The sequence below is a fragment of the Antechinus flavipes genome, chromosome 3, assembly GCF_016432865.1.
Source record: "Antechinus flavipes isolate AdamAnt ecotype Samford, QLD, Australia chromosome 3, AdamAnt_v2, whole genome shotgun sequence".
NCBI lineage: Eukaryota > Metazoa > Chordata > Mammalia > Dasyuromorphia > Dasyuridae > Antechinus > Antechinus flavipes.
In genome coordinates this window covers 360,376,062-360,392,121 of record NC_067400.1, presented here as the reverse complement: position 1 = coordinate 360,392,121, position 16,060 = coordinate 360,376,062, and the positions used below count along the sequence as shown (strand labels likewise).

General features: G+C 34.8%; 1 protein-coding gene across 2 annotated transcripts in view; it reads right to left on the bottom strand.

Moving 5' to 3' along the window:
• Positions 1–16,060, bottom strand: part of ACMSD (aminocarboxymuconate semialdehyde decarboxylase) — a 68,944-nt gene that overhangs the window by 25,281 nt on the left and 27,603 nt on the right. Inside the window, exons 4-8 of one of the 2 annotated variants that reach the window (XM_051985778.1) lie at positions 15,101–15,150; positions 13,594–13,830; positions 8,826–8,919; positions 7,192–7,287; positions 3,161–3,348 (exon numbers count right to left, since the gene is read on the bottom strand). In XM_051985778.1, coding sequence (XP_051841738.1) covers positions 3,161–3,348; positions 7,192–7,287; positions 8,826–8,919; positions 13,594–13,830; positions 15,101–15,150 — 665 coding nt within the window. The remainder of the gene's footprint in view (positions 1–3,160; positions 3,349–7,191; positions 7,288–8,825; positions 8,920–13,593; positions 13,831–15,100; positions 15,151–16,060) is intronic. The other variant, XM_051985779.1, reaches the window with a different exon arrangement.

Genomic DNA, 16,060 nt, shown 5'->3' with positions numbered 1-16,060 from the left:
AAGTTATCATGTAGAAAGGAGATTAGTCTTGTTTTCTTGGTCACAAAGGACAAAACTAGGATCAATGAAGGAAAGTTGCAGAGAGGCAAATTTCACCTGGATAAAAAAAATCTTGCCAATTATAGAGTTATCTAAATGTAGAAGAAACTGCCTTGAGAGATGGTAAAGTCTTCATTACTGCAGGTCTGTAAGCTGTGTCATCCATCAAAGAAGAAAGCAAATTTTTAATTCTATTGAAATAGATGTGCTTATTTATTTTTACATAAGGAACTAAATCTTAGCTGAATATTTGATACTTTTTTACCATTTACTGTTGTCAAATTTTTTTTTTTACAACCCCTACATTCAGCTTTTCCATAAGAGTTTCAATCCAACTTAAGAAACTTTGGCATAGTGGATAGAGTGCCAGCCTGGAATCAGGAAGATCTGAGTTCATATCTAGCCCAAGATGCGAGTAAGCTGTATGACCCTGGACAAATCATTAAATTTCTATTTGCTTTAGTTTCAATTGTAAAATGGGCACGATAATAATAATGATTAACTCTTGCTTGGTTATATTTTCACCTTTTTTTCCTTACTTTTTCTTTCTCATTTTTTCCCTTTAGGTCTGATTTTTTTCTTGCCCAATGTGACACATATGGAAATATGTTGAAAAGGATTGTACATGTAGAATTGACACCAGATTTCTTGCTGTATTGGGGAATGGGGAGGTGAGAGAAGGAAGGAGAAAAAATTTGGAATATAAAATCTTACAGAAGTGAATGTTGAAAATTATCTTTATATTATCGGAAAAGAGGATGCTATGAGGAAAAAAATAAACAATTTTTTAAAAAAAGAACCTTCCTTTATAACAAATTTGGCCTTGTCTGAGAAAGGACGTTTCAATGGGCAACTATTACCTATCACTTCTTTTCCAAGAAGAAATAGATATATTCCAGTGCTAGTCAGATTGATTTTGGTCTTGACAAGAATTTTTGATGTCTTTCATTCTAGTGGGGTACTACTCCACTTAGATTCTGATATCATTTCCCTTCTATCATCGTGCAGATTGTTCTCCTGGTTGTGCCTACTTTATTCTGAATCAATTCATAAAAATCTCCCCAAATTTCAAAGAATGCTTCTGAAAATATTTTGTTGTTCCAATAATTCCAGTTAATTTGAATAGTACTTTTACTAATTAATATTTATTATATTACTCTTTTGTTTGGCTTTTTTTTTCTCTTTTTCACATGACAGTCCTTCAGATATGTGGATAGCTATCAAGTCATTTCTAAATCTTCTCTTCCACATCCCCTGCTCCTTCAATCAATCCTTCTATATCATGATTTTAGGACCTTTTATTACTCTGATCACACTTCTGAGGATACTCTCCAGCTTATCAATGTTCTTCCGAAAATATGATGGCCAGAATTGAATTTGGCACTCCAGATATAACCTTTCTGGCCAGAGTTCAGTGGAATTATTATCATCCTAGTCATGGATGCTATGCCTCTCAATGAAGCTAGATGTCCTTTTATATCATCTTAATTATTTGGGTTTCAACTCCTTGCTATCTAATTGTCTTCTTTTCTTTCTAATCTAAAGTTTATTTTTCTTGGTAGAAAAGTGGAAACAAGTTATAATTCATTGTCTTTTTACCCTTGCAACATTCATATCCCTTTTTTGATCCTCCTCTTTCCTCCAGTTTAATATAAAACAGTCCTTCTTTGGTCATCCTTCATTTTTCTTATGAGACTTAGTTCATTCTGACACTATCCCTACAGGATTATACTTGTTAAATTGTTGTTGAATGCCCTGCATTTGTGGCTATTCTCATTTTTTTCCTCATTTGATTTTTTTGTCCAAAAGTTTTTAAAATCTCAATTGGTCAATGAATTTCCTTTGCATTCACATTGTTCTTTTTAAGAAATACTCCTTTTTTTTTAAACCTCATTAAATTTGGCCTCTTTTTATCATTAGAATTTCATTGTTAAGAACTCTCCATCAAAGAACTTGATGTTCTTTGAGGAATTGTAGTGTATGTAATCTTACCTGCCTTTTCTCTGAACTCTCTGAAACTTGTCTTGTATAAGGTAAATTTGTGTGATGCCATAAGCATTGCTGCTATCTATAATATCTAATTTGGTAGAAATATATAAATGGACTTTATTCCACTTCTTCCTTTTAAGGGTAAAGCCTATCACTTTGCTTTGGGGGAACCTCCTCTACTAGATTTGCAAGACTCGGGACAAATATATTTTTATGAGTCCTTACTGACTGTACTTCATCCTTGGCCCCAAAGTCCTTTATTCCTATAATTTAAGCCATGGTTAGGCAATCCCAAACCAGTTGTTTTCACATATCTTTTTAGTTAAATTCACTTCCCATTGATGTCATCCCAAAGTATAGAATTTATCTTTCCTTTTTCTGAGGTACCATAGAATTTCATGTCCTATCCCCTTTCCTCTTTTTCTGTTTCTGTCTTTGTCTCTCTCTCTCTCTGACTCCTATATTCTATTAGTCCCTTTAATTATTGTATAGTATGGCATATTTGTTTATGGATGTCTTTGCCAATAGTACAAAGACAATATCTTAATTATCTTTCTTTTCTTCCCCAGTGCCTAGTATGTTGCTTTGCTCACAAGATCATATATCTAGAATGGAAAGAGATTTTAGAGACCATATAATTTAACCATCTTATTTTTTTACAAACAAGGAAACAGAAGTCCAGAGAGATTAAATAATATGCAGAAGGTCACACAAATAATTAATGTATATTTGGATCTAGAATCCAAGATTTTCCCCATTAGTTTTGTATTCTTTCAGTTATATCATGCTGTCTCACCTCTTCAATTTCTGCTTGGGAGGAGGAGTTGGGGATGTTAAAATATCTAATTGGTTAAGCTAACTTGTTCGGAATGGTAATAATTCTCAGGTAATAGTATTAGGCTCTAAGATTTCTCCTTGTTTAAGTAAATCTACACAGCAGGGCTGAATTTTCAATTTGGTAGGTGACAGAAACAGAGTTCTTATTTGCCTTTTCTTCTCTTTTCTTTCATTCATATTTCTTGATTATTTTGTAGATAATAGAGTAAAGAACATAAACTTCTTCAGCAATCCTCCCTCCACTTCCTTCATGTTTCCCTCCCCAAAAGCAAACATCAAAAGGATGTCAGCTTACCTTCCCTATAACTTCTGTCAGCAGCTTCAGGGCCAGAGGATCATGAACCAGGGAATCTGTATAAAAAGCTCCGAGGTATTTCCTTGGGTCAATTGGGTTGTCTTGGGCACACAGATCAGGGCGCGCATTGAATCCGTGAGATATTCTACCCACTGTAAATGGAAAAGCACCACCTACAAAGAAAGCTTCTTATTGAGGGGGTTAATCTTGATTAGAAAAATACATGACAAAGCAGAGAGGCATCCTTGTGATACTGACAATTTTGTGCTGAGTATTAAATTTATAAGAATCATAAGATCACAAATCTAAAGCTATAAGGTATCTTAGACATTATCTGGTTGAAGCCCTTTATTTCTCTGATGAGAAAATTAAGTCCTAGTGACTTGCCCAAGAGCACATCAGGGGCAGGATTTGAACACTGATTTCTGGTTCCAGACACTGTGCTTTTCTGATTTGACACAGGAAACGAAAAATAGACAAGTATGTTTGAGGATCTTACATTCTTCTTTTAGGTCTCATAGGTTAAAAACAGCAGTAATCTGTACTGAAGTCTTCTCTAAGGATTCCCTTACAGGGGTTCTCAAACTACAGCAGTGGGCCAGATGCGGCAGCTGAGGACCTTTATTCCCCACAGGGCTATGAAGTTTCTTTATTTAAAGGCCCACAAAACAAAGTTTTTGTTTTTACTATAGTCTGGCCTTCCAACAGTCTGAGGGACAGTGAATTGGCCCCCTATTTAAAAAGTTTGAGGACCCCTGCTAGGATATTCATATATCTAAAGACATCAGGGCAGTATATCCTGCTGCTTTTTCAGAGATAAATGATGACACCTAGGCTACAAAAATATTCTATGATGAAGTCAAAATATAAATGTGTTCATGTTCCTAGAGAGTTTTGCTTTTTTTTTTTTTCATCTGGGAGACCTTAGGGCTTTTTCTCTTTTAATTAGAAAAGTATTAATAATTTCCTTATTACAATGTGGAGGTAGGAGGATTTGTAGATGCCAAATTTAATTTTTTCCATTTTCCACTAGAGATGCAACACAAGTAGAATGACTAGATTGGAAGTATTGAACCTTTGTAAGATAGAGTAGTACTGCACAAATCATCTGCTGGACTCCTTAGTAAAGAAAGGAGGTCCCCATTGAATTATGTGACCAACCCCTGAATTGAGTATATATATTTACTTTATATTTATTGGGTGTCCCTAAATAGTTAGAGTGGTTTTAAGATATTAATGCCTGATGATTATAGTGATGGCAATAGTAATAATAACAATAACCTACTTACATGTATATATGTTGTTTTGCTTGATAGGATGTAAGTTACTTGGGAGCAGAAATTCTTTGAATTTTTGTTTTTGTATTTCTTAGTACCTACTGTAGTACTTGGCAAATAGTAGGTGCTTAATAAGTGATTGTAAAATAAATGAATATTCAAAAAGTATGATGAGTAACTACCTTTTACTTTTATGCTCCCCCCCAAAAAAATCTATCAGTGGAATTAATCCACTGAACAATGCAACCTAAAGGTACAATAAACCATAAATTTGCCATAAATTAGTTCAATTGTCATTTAATAGCATTGACCTTTTCCTCAGTATCTTTTGGTAATTATTGTAGTGAGATACTTCTGTTGGCTGCCTGTCTTCTACAGCTTTGTTAGAGAATGGGCCACTTTTAATTAAGGAGTTGTTATTTCAGAAAGAAAAATCTGGTAATGCTAAGGAAAAAAAATTCCCTTCCCTCTCCAAAGATTCCTGTATCCACTTCCAAGCAATTTGCCTGAAATAATATCCAATTTTCCGATCTACTGGGGTTAATAATCTTGGAAGCAGAATTTTCAGGTTGGAGAGACCTCAATAGCCATCTAATCTAACCCCAACTCAAAATGAATTGTCATTACAATATACTAAAGAAGTGGTCAACCAGTCTCTGTTTGCAGATCTCTGATGAAGGGGATTGATTTCTCAAAACAAGCCATATCCCTTATGGATCACTCTAGTAATTAGAAAAATTTTCCTGACATTAAGCCTAAATTGATTTCTATGCAACTTCCAATCATTATTCCTAGTTCTGCCCTTTGGGACCAAACCAAAATGAGTCTCTAGCTTTCAAATGACAGTCCTTCATATACTTGGAATATTTATCATTTACCCTTGAAGTCTTTATCTTTTCAGGATAAAAAATACCCAGTCTTTCAACCAATCCTCATATGACATGGATGCAAAGGTCTTGTTTTACTGATTGTTCTTTTCTGGGCACTCTACAGCTTATCACTGTCTTTCCTAAATGATGGCAGCCACAACTGAACACTAGACTCCAATTATGGTCTTACCAATGCAGAGCACAGAGCTATCACCTCCTTATTCCTGAGAGCCCTGCCTTTCAGTGTAAACTAAGATTGATTTGCTTTTTTTTTAAAGCTGCTACCTCACACTGATTCATATAGAATTGTAGAAAAAATTCTCTGTTTTTTTCTCCTTCTCCATCTTGAGCTATGAAGCTGATTTTTTTGAACCTGAAACTCACATATTTCACATTAATCCATATATAGTAAAAGCAGCAGACTTGGAATAAGGAGAGACTGTTCAATTAGAAGCCCAGCTTGAGTTTTCATTTCTTGTTTTTCCTTTCCATTAGCACAACCAATAAAATTGAGTACTATAAAGTATTACATATTTCTGCCTAAGATCAGTTATATAGAGTGGTGAATATGTTGGATCAGGTCAGTTACTAGAAAATCTATGGCTTGAGATGGTCACTTAATTGAAGAGTTGATGGGAGTGAGTGTCAGTTGATTTTTATAGCCATATATCTTAGAGCTAGAATAGGTCTTAAGAAATCATTTGGTCTAAACAGCTGTCTATGGGCAGATAAAGTATTTCTTATGCTCATTTTATAGCCATAAACACAAAATCTCTTCAAGTTTTAGGTTCCTCATTGGCAAATTCATATAATATTTGCACTACTTTGCACTAATGAAGAAAAACTGTGTGAACCTTAAAGCTTTATATAAATGACAGTTATTATTATTAACCCAAGTGACAGAGGAGCCTTACTGGGGAGTAACAAGAAAAAAGCAAAGTAACATTGGACCAGGAATCAAGAGAACTGAGTCTTACTCTGTCAACAGATAGTTGAAAGATGTGGAGAGATGTATAAGAGAAATCCCTTAACTTTTGGGGGATGAATTTGCTTTACATGCAAAAAATTGGAAGGTTGGTTTTGATCATGTGAGGTGATATACAATTTTAGAATTCTGTTAGGCCTTGAATTTATAAGGAGAGACTGTTTTATAAAAGACCTTTAGGAATAGGCTTTTGATTTTTAATTTATTTCAACAGAAAGCCAATTTCCAGTTCTCTAATAGGAGAATCATACTATGTATCAGATACTATCTTTTGCTCTGAACTGTAAGCTTCTCTGGGACCTAGATTATGTTTTTTGTTTTACAATTACAGAAGTAAATCCATGGTATGCCCTGTCCCTGGTGCTAATGAAATGTAACTGATTTTACTGTTGCCATGATGGGCTACTAGACCAGACTGACATTGCCATTTAAATCCAGTGACCTTAAAGTAACAGAAAACATTCAAAATTAGACAGGTTAGATGTATAAATTAGTGGTTGATGATGAGTGATCAGATGTCACTTTTTCTGATGTGTAGATAAGTTTTCAGTATAACTAATAGGTATAAGAAGAAATGGAATAAGGGGAGCACTATATAGCACCTATTATGTGTCAGGCACTATCATGAGTACTTTTTCAAAAAACAAACAGTATCCCATTTGCTTCTACCAATAACCCTATGAAGTAAGTGGGCTTATTTCGATTTTACAATTGAGAAAGCTGAGCAGAAAGAGATTAAGTGACTTTAAAATCACACAGCTATGAAGCTATGAATTGGATTTGAGTTCAGGTTTTCCTGACTTCAACCCTAGTGCTGAATACCCTGAGTCACTAGTTATCTTTTTACTCTAAATTCTATGAATTGAATTATTTGGAAAATGAAGCTCCCCAAACTCTTACCTCCATGTGCAAAGCACACTTTAAGTTTAGGAAACTTCTTAAAGACTCCTCCCATAATCATGGAACAAATGGCTATGGTAGTTTCTGCTGGCATGCCTGAAAATAGTAAGAAAAGTAGCTTGTTCTATTGGATTGAATAGCTGAGGAGTTGTAGGTTTTTTTCTTACCTTCAGTTCAGTAATTTCTTAAGTTTATGCTCTCATGACTTGATAAATACAGATGTTGGAAATATCATTACTTTGGAGATAATGTAAATTTACTTTTTTTTAACTTTTAGTTTGGGTTGTTTAGGGGTTTAAAATAATATTGTGATCAGATGACCTAGTTTCAGTTCCTGAGTTTTTTGATAATTTATGAACATGAATGGCAATTTGGCTTTAGTCTGCCTGTCTCTAAAATGAGGATAATAGTATGTAGTTCCCTTCTTCCCTTTTTTGTTCTTTCCTCCTGTCTGTCCCAAGATATAAGATCAAGACCAAGTAGTGTAGCTTAATATGAAACTTACAAAGTTCTTTAGGATAATTGCTATAGTTGCTCTACATCAAATGCATTAATTAACTTCCCTTCCCTTAGGCAGATAATTACCAATTTTGTTAAGAAGATCTTTAGGACAGGTCAATTCCATAGAGCTGAACAGGCACATTTCTGAGTTGTCAGGTCACTAGGGTATAACTCAGGGTGATGGGGATGATGAAACTTCATTCTCTGATTAAAAAAAAATTCAGGCTGCCCTATAGTTCCCAGAAGAATTTGAGCCAACTATCCAAATAGGATGTTTGTTTTAAAAATCTCTTGTTGGATTCCTTTTATAAGAAAGCAAAACACAGGGAAGAGATTTCTGGTCATCTTAAATACTTTTAGAGAAGCTAAATAATCTCTATGCCTGGAGGTCTTTGAATACTGTATGGATATTCAAGACTTGCCAACAGCCCTGAGTTTTAACCTTTTTTCCTCTTATTGCCAGAGCTGATAACAAGTGACCAAATAAGTACAGTGTGAATTACTTCCTTTTTTCTATGGATTGTGGTAAAGTCATAGCAAGAGGTGATATGACTAAAAATGTGGGGGCAAAGTGAAGCAGGTCTGGATAATCTACTACAGAGTCAAAAATGAGTCACTGAAATTTGGCTGACTGGTTGTAACAGTGAGAATCTCAGTTTTCGGAATGGAAACACTAAAATTACTAGAATGGAATCTCTAAGTCTCCTTCAATAATTGGCTCAAGCTCTACCTTCTACATAAAGCCTTTCCTGATCCTCACAGCTCCAAGTACTTTTCTCCTCCAAATTGCCTTGTATAATTTTTGTAAAATTCTTTATGTGACAGAATGTAAGTTCCTTGAAAGTAAGATACTGCTTATTCTTTTTTTTTTTTTTTTTTTGTATCCTCTGTGCCTAGAAAATGCCCGGCACCTAGTAGACATTTAGTAAATGCACTTTGATTGATTGAAATTATTAAAACTAAGTCATAAAACAATCTAGGAGTCACTGCTTGGGCCTAATAGGGGAATTTGGTCCTGGGGATCTATTCTATATTCCCATTAATGATTAAAATTTGGTATCATATGTGTTAACTGATGATTGGGAAAATGTGAAGTTGTAGCTACCTTCCCAGCCTCCCAAAGCAATACAAACCCACTAGCCACGGGAGCCAATACTTGGCCATTCGTCCATCCATTTGCATGTCCCAGGGGTGTACAAATAAGGAGCAGTTCAGCTGTTCTGCAGCCTTTAAGGAAGCGAGCAACACAAAAAAGGTTATTTTAGATTGGTCAGTAGCAAAACATTAGCCACATTTATATTTGCCTCTATCATTTTGAGGAAATGACCATACTTTGATTCTGAATATAATAGTGTACTGAATAAATAGATTCAAGGAATTAGGATGTTACCTTTTGACTTAGGGGACACATTTATTATTAAGTTCTGACCCTGCAAACATGATTCCAGGTCGAAGAAATTCAGAAGAGAAGATTAGAATAAAATGAATTTATAGTTAAGATTGATTTACATTGGCAAAATAACACACCAAATTTTCATAAATCAATAAATCTTAAAAGATTTCTGAATATTGGAGGGAAAAGTGAAAAGAGAAAGAATCTGCCAATTGCCTCCTGAAAGAAACACACAAATGAAAACTCCAAGGAACATCATAGCCAAAATCCAAAGCTCCAGATCATAATTAAAAAAAAAAAAACTAGAATACACAATATAATGACAACATAGCTTCGGCTATGGCAACATTATATGAAGTATAGAAAGCATAGGATCATAGATCTAAATTTGGTAGGGACATCATAAGCCACCTAGGCCTTGTCTCTCATTTTACCACTGAGGCAACTGAAACTTGGGAGGGTTGCGCATGGTTGCACAGATAGTGATCATGAAAGATGGGATTTAAATACAGGTCTTCTGATTCCAGAGTGAGTGCTTTTCCCCCTGTATTTTATGTGGGAAAAAAGTTTTTCTTTTTTGTCTCTTTAGCAAGTTTAGTGGTTAGATGGTTAGGTTTAAACAGTTAGATAACACAGTAAATAGATCTCTGGGCGCAGATTCAGGATGATCTAAATTCAAATATGGCTTCAAACATTTACTAGCTGTGTTATCCTGGTTAAACCATTTAATTTCTATTTGCCTTAATTTCCTTGGGGTTCCCAGGGTTATTGTCAGAGTCAAATGAGATAATATTTGTAAAATAGTTAACACAGTGCCTAGCACGTAGTAGGAACAATATAAGTACTCATTCTTTCCCATCTTTTTTTCCCACTATATTGGGGCTATATTAAAATGTGTAAATCAGATAGTCTATGCAGCCATTTAGTAAATGCTAAATAAAAAAGGATATATTCTTTTGAGTTAGAAATTTTTAGCATGGTTATTACATTGAGATAAAATGTTAGAAACTAAATTATATACAATAATTTGAATGATTTTTACCCCTAGGTGGGACTTGTACATTCATATTCATTAGAAAGTTCCCTTTTAGTTAACTCCTCCTACCAATGTAAATTAGCAACCAGCAAGTACTGGCTCTGCCAGGTTAGATAACTTGTCTAGAGTCACCTAGTCAATATGTGTTAGAAATTTTCCTAAATTTGAGGCTGGCCCTCTATCCATTATACTATATTGCCTTTCTCTTTGAACACAGTAAAAACTTAACAAATACAAAGGAATTGCAAAGAAAAAAAAGAAGCCATGATTATTATTAATGCATATCTTATAGTGGAAAGTTCACTGGTTGTAGCCAGAGAACCAGGGTCAGATAGCACCTCTGTTACATACTACCTGTGTGACTTTGGACAAGACATTTTCTTGCTCTGGTCCTCCATGTCTATACCTGTAAAATGAGAGGATTGAATGAAGTCCCTAAGGTCCTTTTCATCTCTTAACAGCCCATGATCCTGAGGTATTATCTTTTGTTAATTACATTTACAAACTGTAATGAATCATCTTCCTTTTTTCATCTACCTTAAATATCCTTAGAGTAATCAGGCTGATGAATCATGTTTATCTGCAAATAGTTAATGAATGAATAAGAGATATCCCTAGAGCTCCTTTCCAAAGTGTCTCTAGGGAGCCCCAAATGACTCTAGGTTTATAAAATAGAAAGATTAAAAAGGAACCCAAGTGTCTGAATGGAACACACAGGTGATATAGAAAAAGAGAAAAGCGTTTTAATTCAAAAGAGGTTTTGATTAGAAAAAGAAATATTCCTTGAGAAATGAGGAGAGAGCAATTAAACCTGGTTGAGGAAAAAAAGTGGTTCAGAAAAAGAATAGATGTGAGGAACTAGACAGGAAGACCTTGACCTTTAAGTAGATTAGGTTCAGGTGTTGGAACAAAGATATCCAGATGGCAATGGTCTCATAGGATTAGAATTAGAAAAAAATCTTAGAATCATCTAGTTCAATAAACTCATTTTATAAAAGAAGAAATAAAGTCCTCCAGAGTTTAAATCATTTGCCCAGGGTTATACAAGAAGTAAAACAGAGCAGAGACCACTAGTAGGAAACTAGCATTACATACTCTAAAGAAACAATCCCCGCCTAGGAAAGGTTTGATTCCAAGTTTGATTTGTAGTCAATTGCTTGGAATTTAGGATGCCTGTTCATATGAAAAGAGTATTAGAAAAGCTAGTCAGATTTCCTCTAAAGCCTGTTTAATACCAAGTTAAAGCACAGGTTGCAACGTAGCTGCATTTTGAATAACCTTTGCAGAAATAAGACATCAGCAGTAGAGGTATCACATATTGACAAGAAGAAAGCTAAATGGTGCAGGAGATAGAATGTTAAGAGTTGGTGTCAGGAAAACCAGAGTTTGAATCTTATCTCCTACCCTTACTTATAAGTTATTTTCTTCCAGCTTCAGTTTCCTCATCTGTAGAATGGGAATAGTAATAGTATCTACCTCACAGGATTATGAGGATCAAACAAAATAATTTATCTTCTTTGCAAATCTTAAAGAGCTATATAAATATTATTATTATTAAAACTCTTGAATGAGTAGTCATATATAGTGAGATGCAAATTTCTTTGCTTAATGATGTGGAAAAATATAGTCCATCCTGAGTTATTGGTATTCTGGCAGTCACACACACACCAAAATAGGCAGGCACCATACACATGAATATATTGCAAAATCTGTTTTGAGTAAATGAAGCCCAACTTGGACCAGAGGAGTGAAAAAAAAAAAAAACCACCCTCTTTGCAATGTAGAAATTTACAGTGAAATAGGTGGGCAAATACACATCTCTGACCCAGTTCTTCAAAAAGTCATCAAGTAACCCCAGATATGGCCAATAAAAATCTCACAAAGCTCTTCTGAACTCTGTGACCTGAGGGTGATGATTTCTTTTTGCCTTCTGATGTGAACGGTAGAAATAAAGCAAGAATTAATGACAAAGAAATCAGTTATGGTAAGTCAGATGATTTCTGTGACTTTCTAATATTGTGATTCTGTGATACTGTGTGCTTGCAATGAAAATTATTTAAAATTATACAGTCATATTACTAGTAAGTAAACTTTAAAAACAATGCACTTGAACATGAAATAGCTTTTTAGGATTGGTGTTTTAGGAAAATTTTGGTTTAAATGGAGAAAAATCACAAAGTTGATGAAGTTTTCTGGAACTAATGACAGATCTATGACATTCCTTTCTCTTGACATACTAGATAACTAATAAAGTAGTCTTTTTCTGTAAGTTAATCTATATATCTGCCTGCCTATATGACTGTCAGTTTCTTTAGTGCTCACTGAGACAAAAAAAAAAGAGAAAGAGGAAAAAAGAAAGAGGGAAAAGAAGGTTAAAGAAGATTATGAAAAGACATGAAAGGAACTTCTGGAAATGGAATAAAGTTTGTGAAGCAAACATTTACATATATCTATTGGTCCTTTTAACTGTGAATAACTGTTAATATTATCTCTATTACACAAGTGAGGGAATTGAGGCTGAGAAAAGTTAAGTGATTTGCTCAGTCACATGATTTGTAGGGGTCTGAAGTATAATTTGAACTCAGGTCTTACTGGCTAGAATTTCAGTGCTCTATTCACCAATGTCTAGATATGCAATATCTAGAATTGCATTATAGATATACTATAAGCCCAGATTGGGTGGAAATACGTATTTGCTTGAGGGAGATTCTGCCTTTATTTAATATAGAGTTTAGGAAAAGTGTGCATTTAAGGGTTTCTCTGCTTCTGGGCATACCACTCAACTGTGCTCAGGGAAGTACTTAGGGGAGAAGAAGATTAAAAAAAAAACAAACCAAAAAGATCTCAGGTTCTCCCAAGCACATAAATTGCCCTTATGGCAAAGTCTATGGGGATTGGAGTGAATTTCTGGAAATAATGCCTTCTCCCTACCACCCTCAGGCTATGTGTTATTATTTCTGTGCTACCTCTCCTCCCCTTCTCTGTTTTTTCAAGTCTACCTTAGGTGTTCATTTTAAGTCAAGTTCACCTTGTAAACATATCAGGAGTTTCACTGAGTGATGGAGAGGGAAAAGACTCACACAGTGGATCACCCCTGTACCTCTCAAATTGATAGTATGGGATTGCCAGATTTCTGGGCTTCAATTCCCTCCCTCTATAAATTAAGGAGATTTGACTTAATGACATCTAAGGATCCTCAGATATACTAATGTCAACTCTTAGACAAGTCATGAATCTACAACTGAGGAAGAATATTGCATACAGCAGAGCTGTTAAACCTTCTGCTGAAGGCTGCAAGCACCTGCAAAACAAAACAAAACAAAAAAAAACTCCAGAGCACAGCTGAACCAGATTTAAATGCAATTGGAAAATGTTTAAATAAATAAAAGTACAACAAGATAATATTAATTTGTGATGTTCTGGAAAAATGGAGGGCTCAGAGATCTATTTCTATTTGAACTCAGTGACTTACAGCATAGACAGGGAAGAGCTCCTTGGAATTCAGGTCCCACTCATTGATGTGGGATCCAATCTGTATTCCAGGAAAACCCAGCTCCTTCACACACCGATGCATCTCTTTCACTGCCAGGTCTGGAGCCTGCATTGGCAACGTTCCCAAGCCAACAAATCTCTTTGGGTACTTTGCAACAGTTGTAGCTAAGTCGTTATTTAAAATCTGGCACAGGTCTAAGGTATCATGAGGTTTGGCCTGGTAAGAAACAAAAAGGCATGAATGAACTGGTTGAGTATCTCCCCATCCATCTATAGCCCTAGACATGTGATTTCATTAGTGTGCAGGAGTAAGAGGAGGGAGAAAGCATTTATACCTACTATGTGCCAGCCATTGTGCTAAGCACTTTACAAATAGTTGCTCATTGTAAGATCTTAATGTTTCAGACCAATGTCTGCAGCACTGAGATATCAGGTGATTCATTGAAAACTAGGGAGAAGTGGAATTTAAACTCAGATCTTCCTGACTCCAGGAATGGCCCTCTAAACATTATTCCAAATTGCTTCTTGCTCTATAGCGGAAACTTGATAAATTTTTGTTTAATCCAAGTGAAATATCTCATCCAGTCTACTAGCACTATCATCTGTCCTATTTATGTATCCTGAGGACTTATAAGTTTTGATATTTACCTCATGAAAATACTCTTGGCACTTTGGGGTTTTTTCATTTGCTCTGCAGCAGAATTTTCTTTTATGAGTTGCCTCCCCCAGTTAAAGTGTGAACTTGTGGAGAGCAGGTACTATTATTTTAATTTTTTTCTATTTATATCCTTAGTGCTTAGAATAGTATTTGAGATATAGCAATTATTTAATACATTTTCATTCATGAATTAATTAATTGATAGTTTCTAAAATTCTCAACATTAGACACCCTTTCTTTTTGTTTAAGCTTTTTGATTCCAGGAGCTCTCTCTTTCAAATTTTTACTTTCAAAATGAAAGTTAAATGTATTTTACTTTTAAAAGTAAAATAATTATTAAATATATTAGCATTCCAAAGCTATCCAAAAGAATAATTATTTTACTAAATATATTAGCATTGAAATGCTAATGTATTTAATAATTATTTTACTCTTTAACATTTGTTAGTTAAGATTAGCAAATCAGTCACTAAATAAGGATCTCTGAACTGAGTTCTGGGACAGATAAGTTTTTTTGTTGTTGTTGTGGCAATTGGGTTGAAGGGAAATGTCTGAGGCTGGATTTGAACTTAGATCTTCCCAACTTCAGGGCTAGTGCTCTATCCACTATACCATCTAGCTGCCTCAAAATGGGTAAGTTTTGATGGAAAGAGAGAAGGAAGGGCAACCATGTCAAAAATTGCTTGCTTTTGAAATTTTGCTCATTTTACTCCTTATTCTGTGTATAGAGAAGCAAGAGAGAGGGTAGATGGAGGGACGGAGGATTGTGGGAAGAGATTTGTTTGATTTGAAGAGATTGTTTGAATGGACAGTTCAGTTTCATACTTACCCAGTAGCTAAACATAACAGGGACTGTAGAAAGAGCTTGGACAGTTACTCCTAATCAAGAAAACAGACCAGAAAAAATGTCAGCTCTTTGTATTTCTTCATCTGTCATTCATATGAAGTCTTATCTCCCTTTGAATCCCTACTACAATCATCACTAGCAATCTTTGCACCTTGGTTGAGTAGAATGAAACCTACCACTTCAAATCTATAATTTAAAATTTTATTTAGTACAAATTTGGGGATGGGTGAGATATAGGGTATGAGAGACTTAAGGTTACTATCTTGTGGGAAAGACACAGAGTTTGGGGCTACTGGCTTCCAATGGGGAGCCCAAACAAATGTTAAGACCTTTATTGGAGAACAATCATTCAAAATTTGAGAGAGGGAAGCAAGTGGTATAGAGTTGGTAGGAAGGAGTTCACCTGGTGGTTAGCCAGAGCAGGAAGATGTATGCTTCCTAATCGTTTCTTATTTTAAATTATTATTCTGTTTCTGACTAGGTGCTATGTTGCTGAAAGAATGTGGATATCATCAAAATGTAAACAACAGTACAAACTTTAATCAAATTAACCAATGGTTTTTATATTTTATTGCTTTCCCTCTATAAAACTAGCTTCTAGTTTTGTTAGTTTATTTTTTTTTAACTTTCAATTTTATTACTCTCTCCTTTGATTTTCAAGATTTCCATTTTGGTATTTAATTGAGAATTAAAATTTTTTTTAACTGCATGCTCATTTTATTGATCTGTTGATCTGAATGTTTTCTCTACTCCATCAGCTTGGTTCCACTCCCCTACACAAATCTTAAAACTCATTAATTTAAAATTTAAGCCCTCTAAACTTTGACATTCCAAGGAAAAGATTTACTCTTTGGTTACAGTTCTAGTTTCTCCTTTTCCCTACTTCCACATGAATCCAGATGTCTTTATATTGGGGTTTAAGAGAACTCCTCTAAACACTCA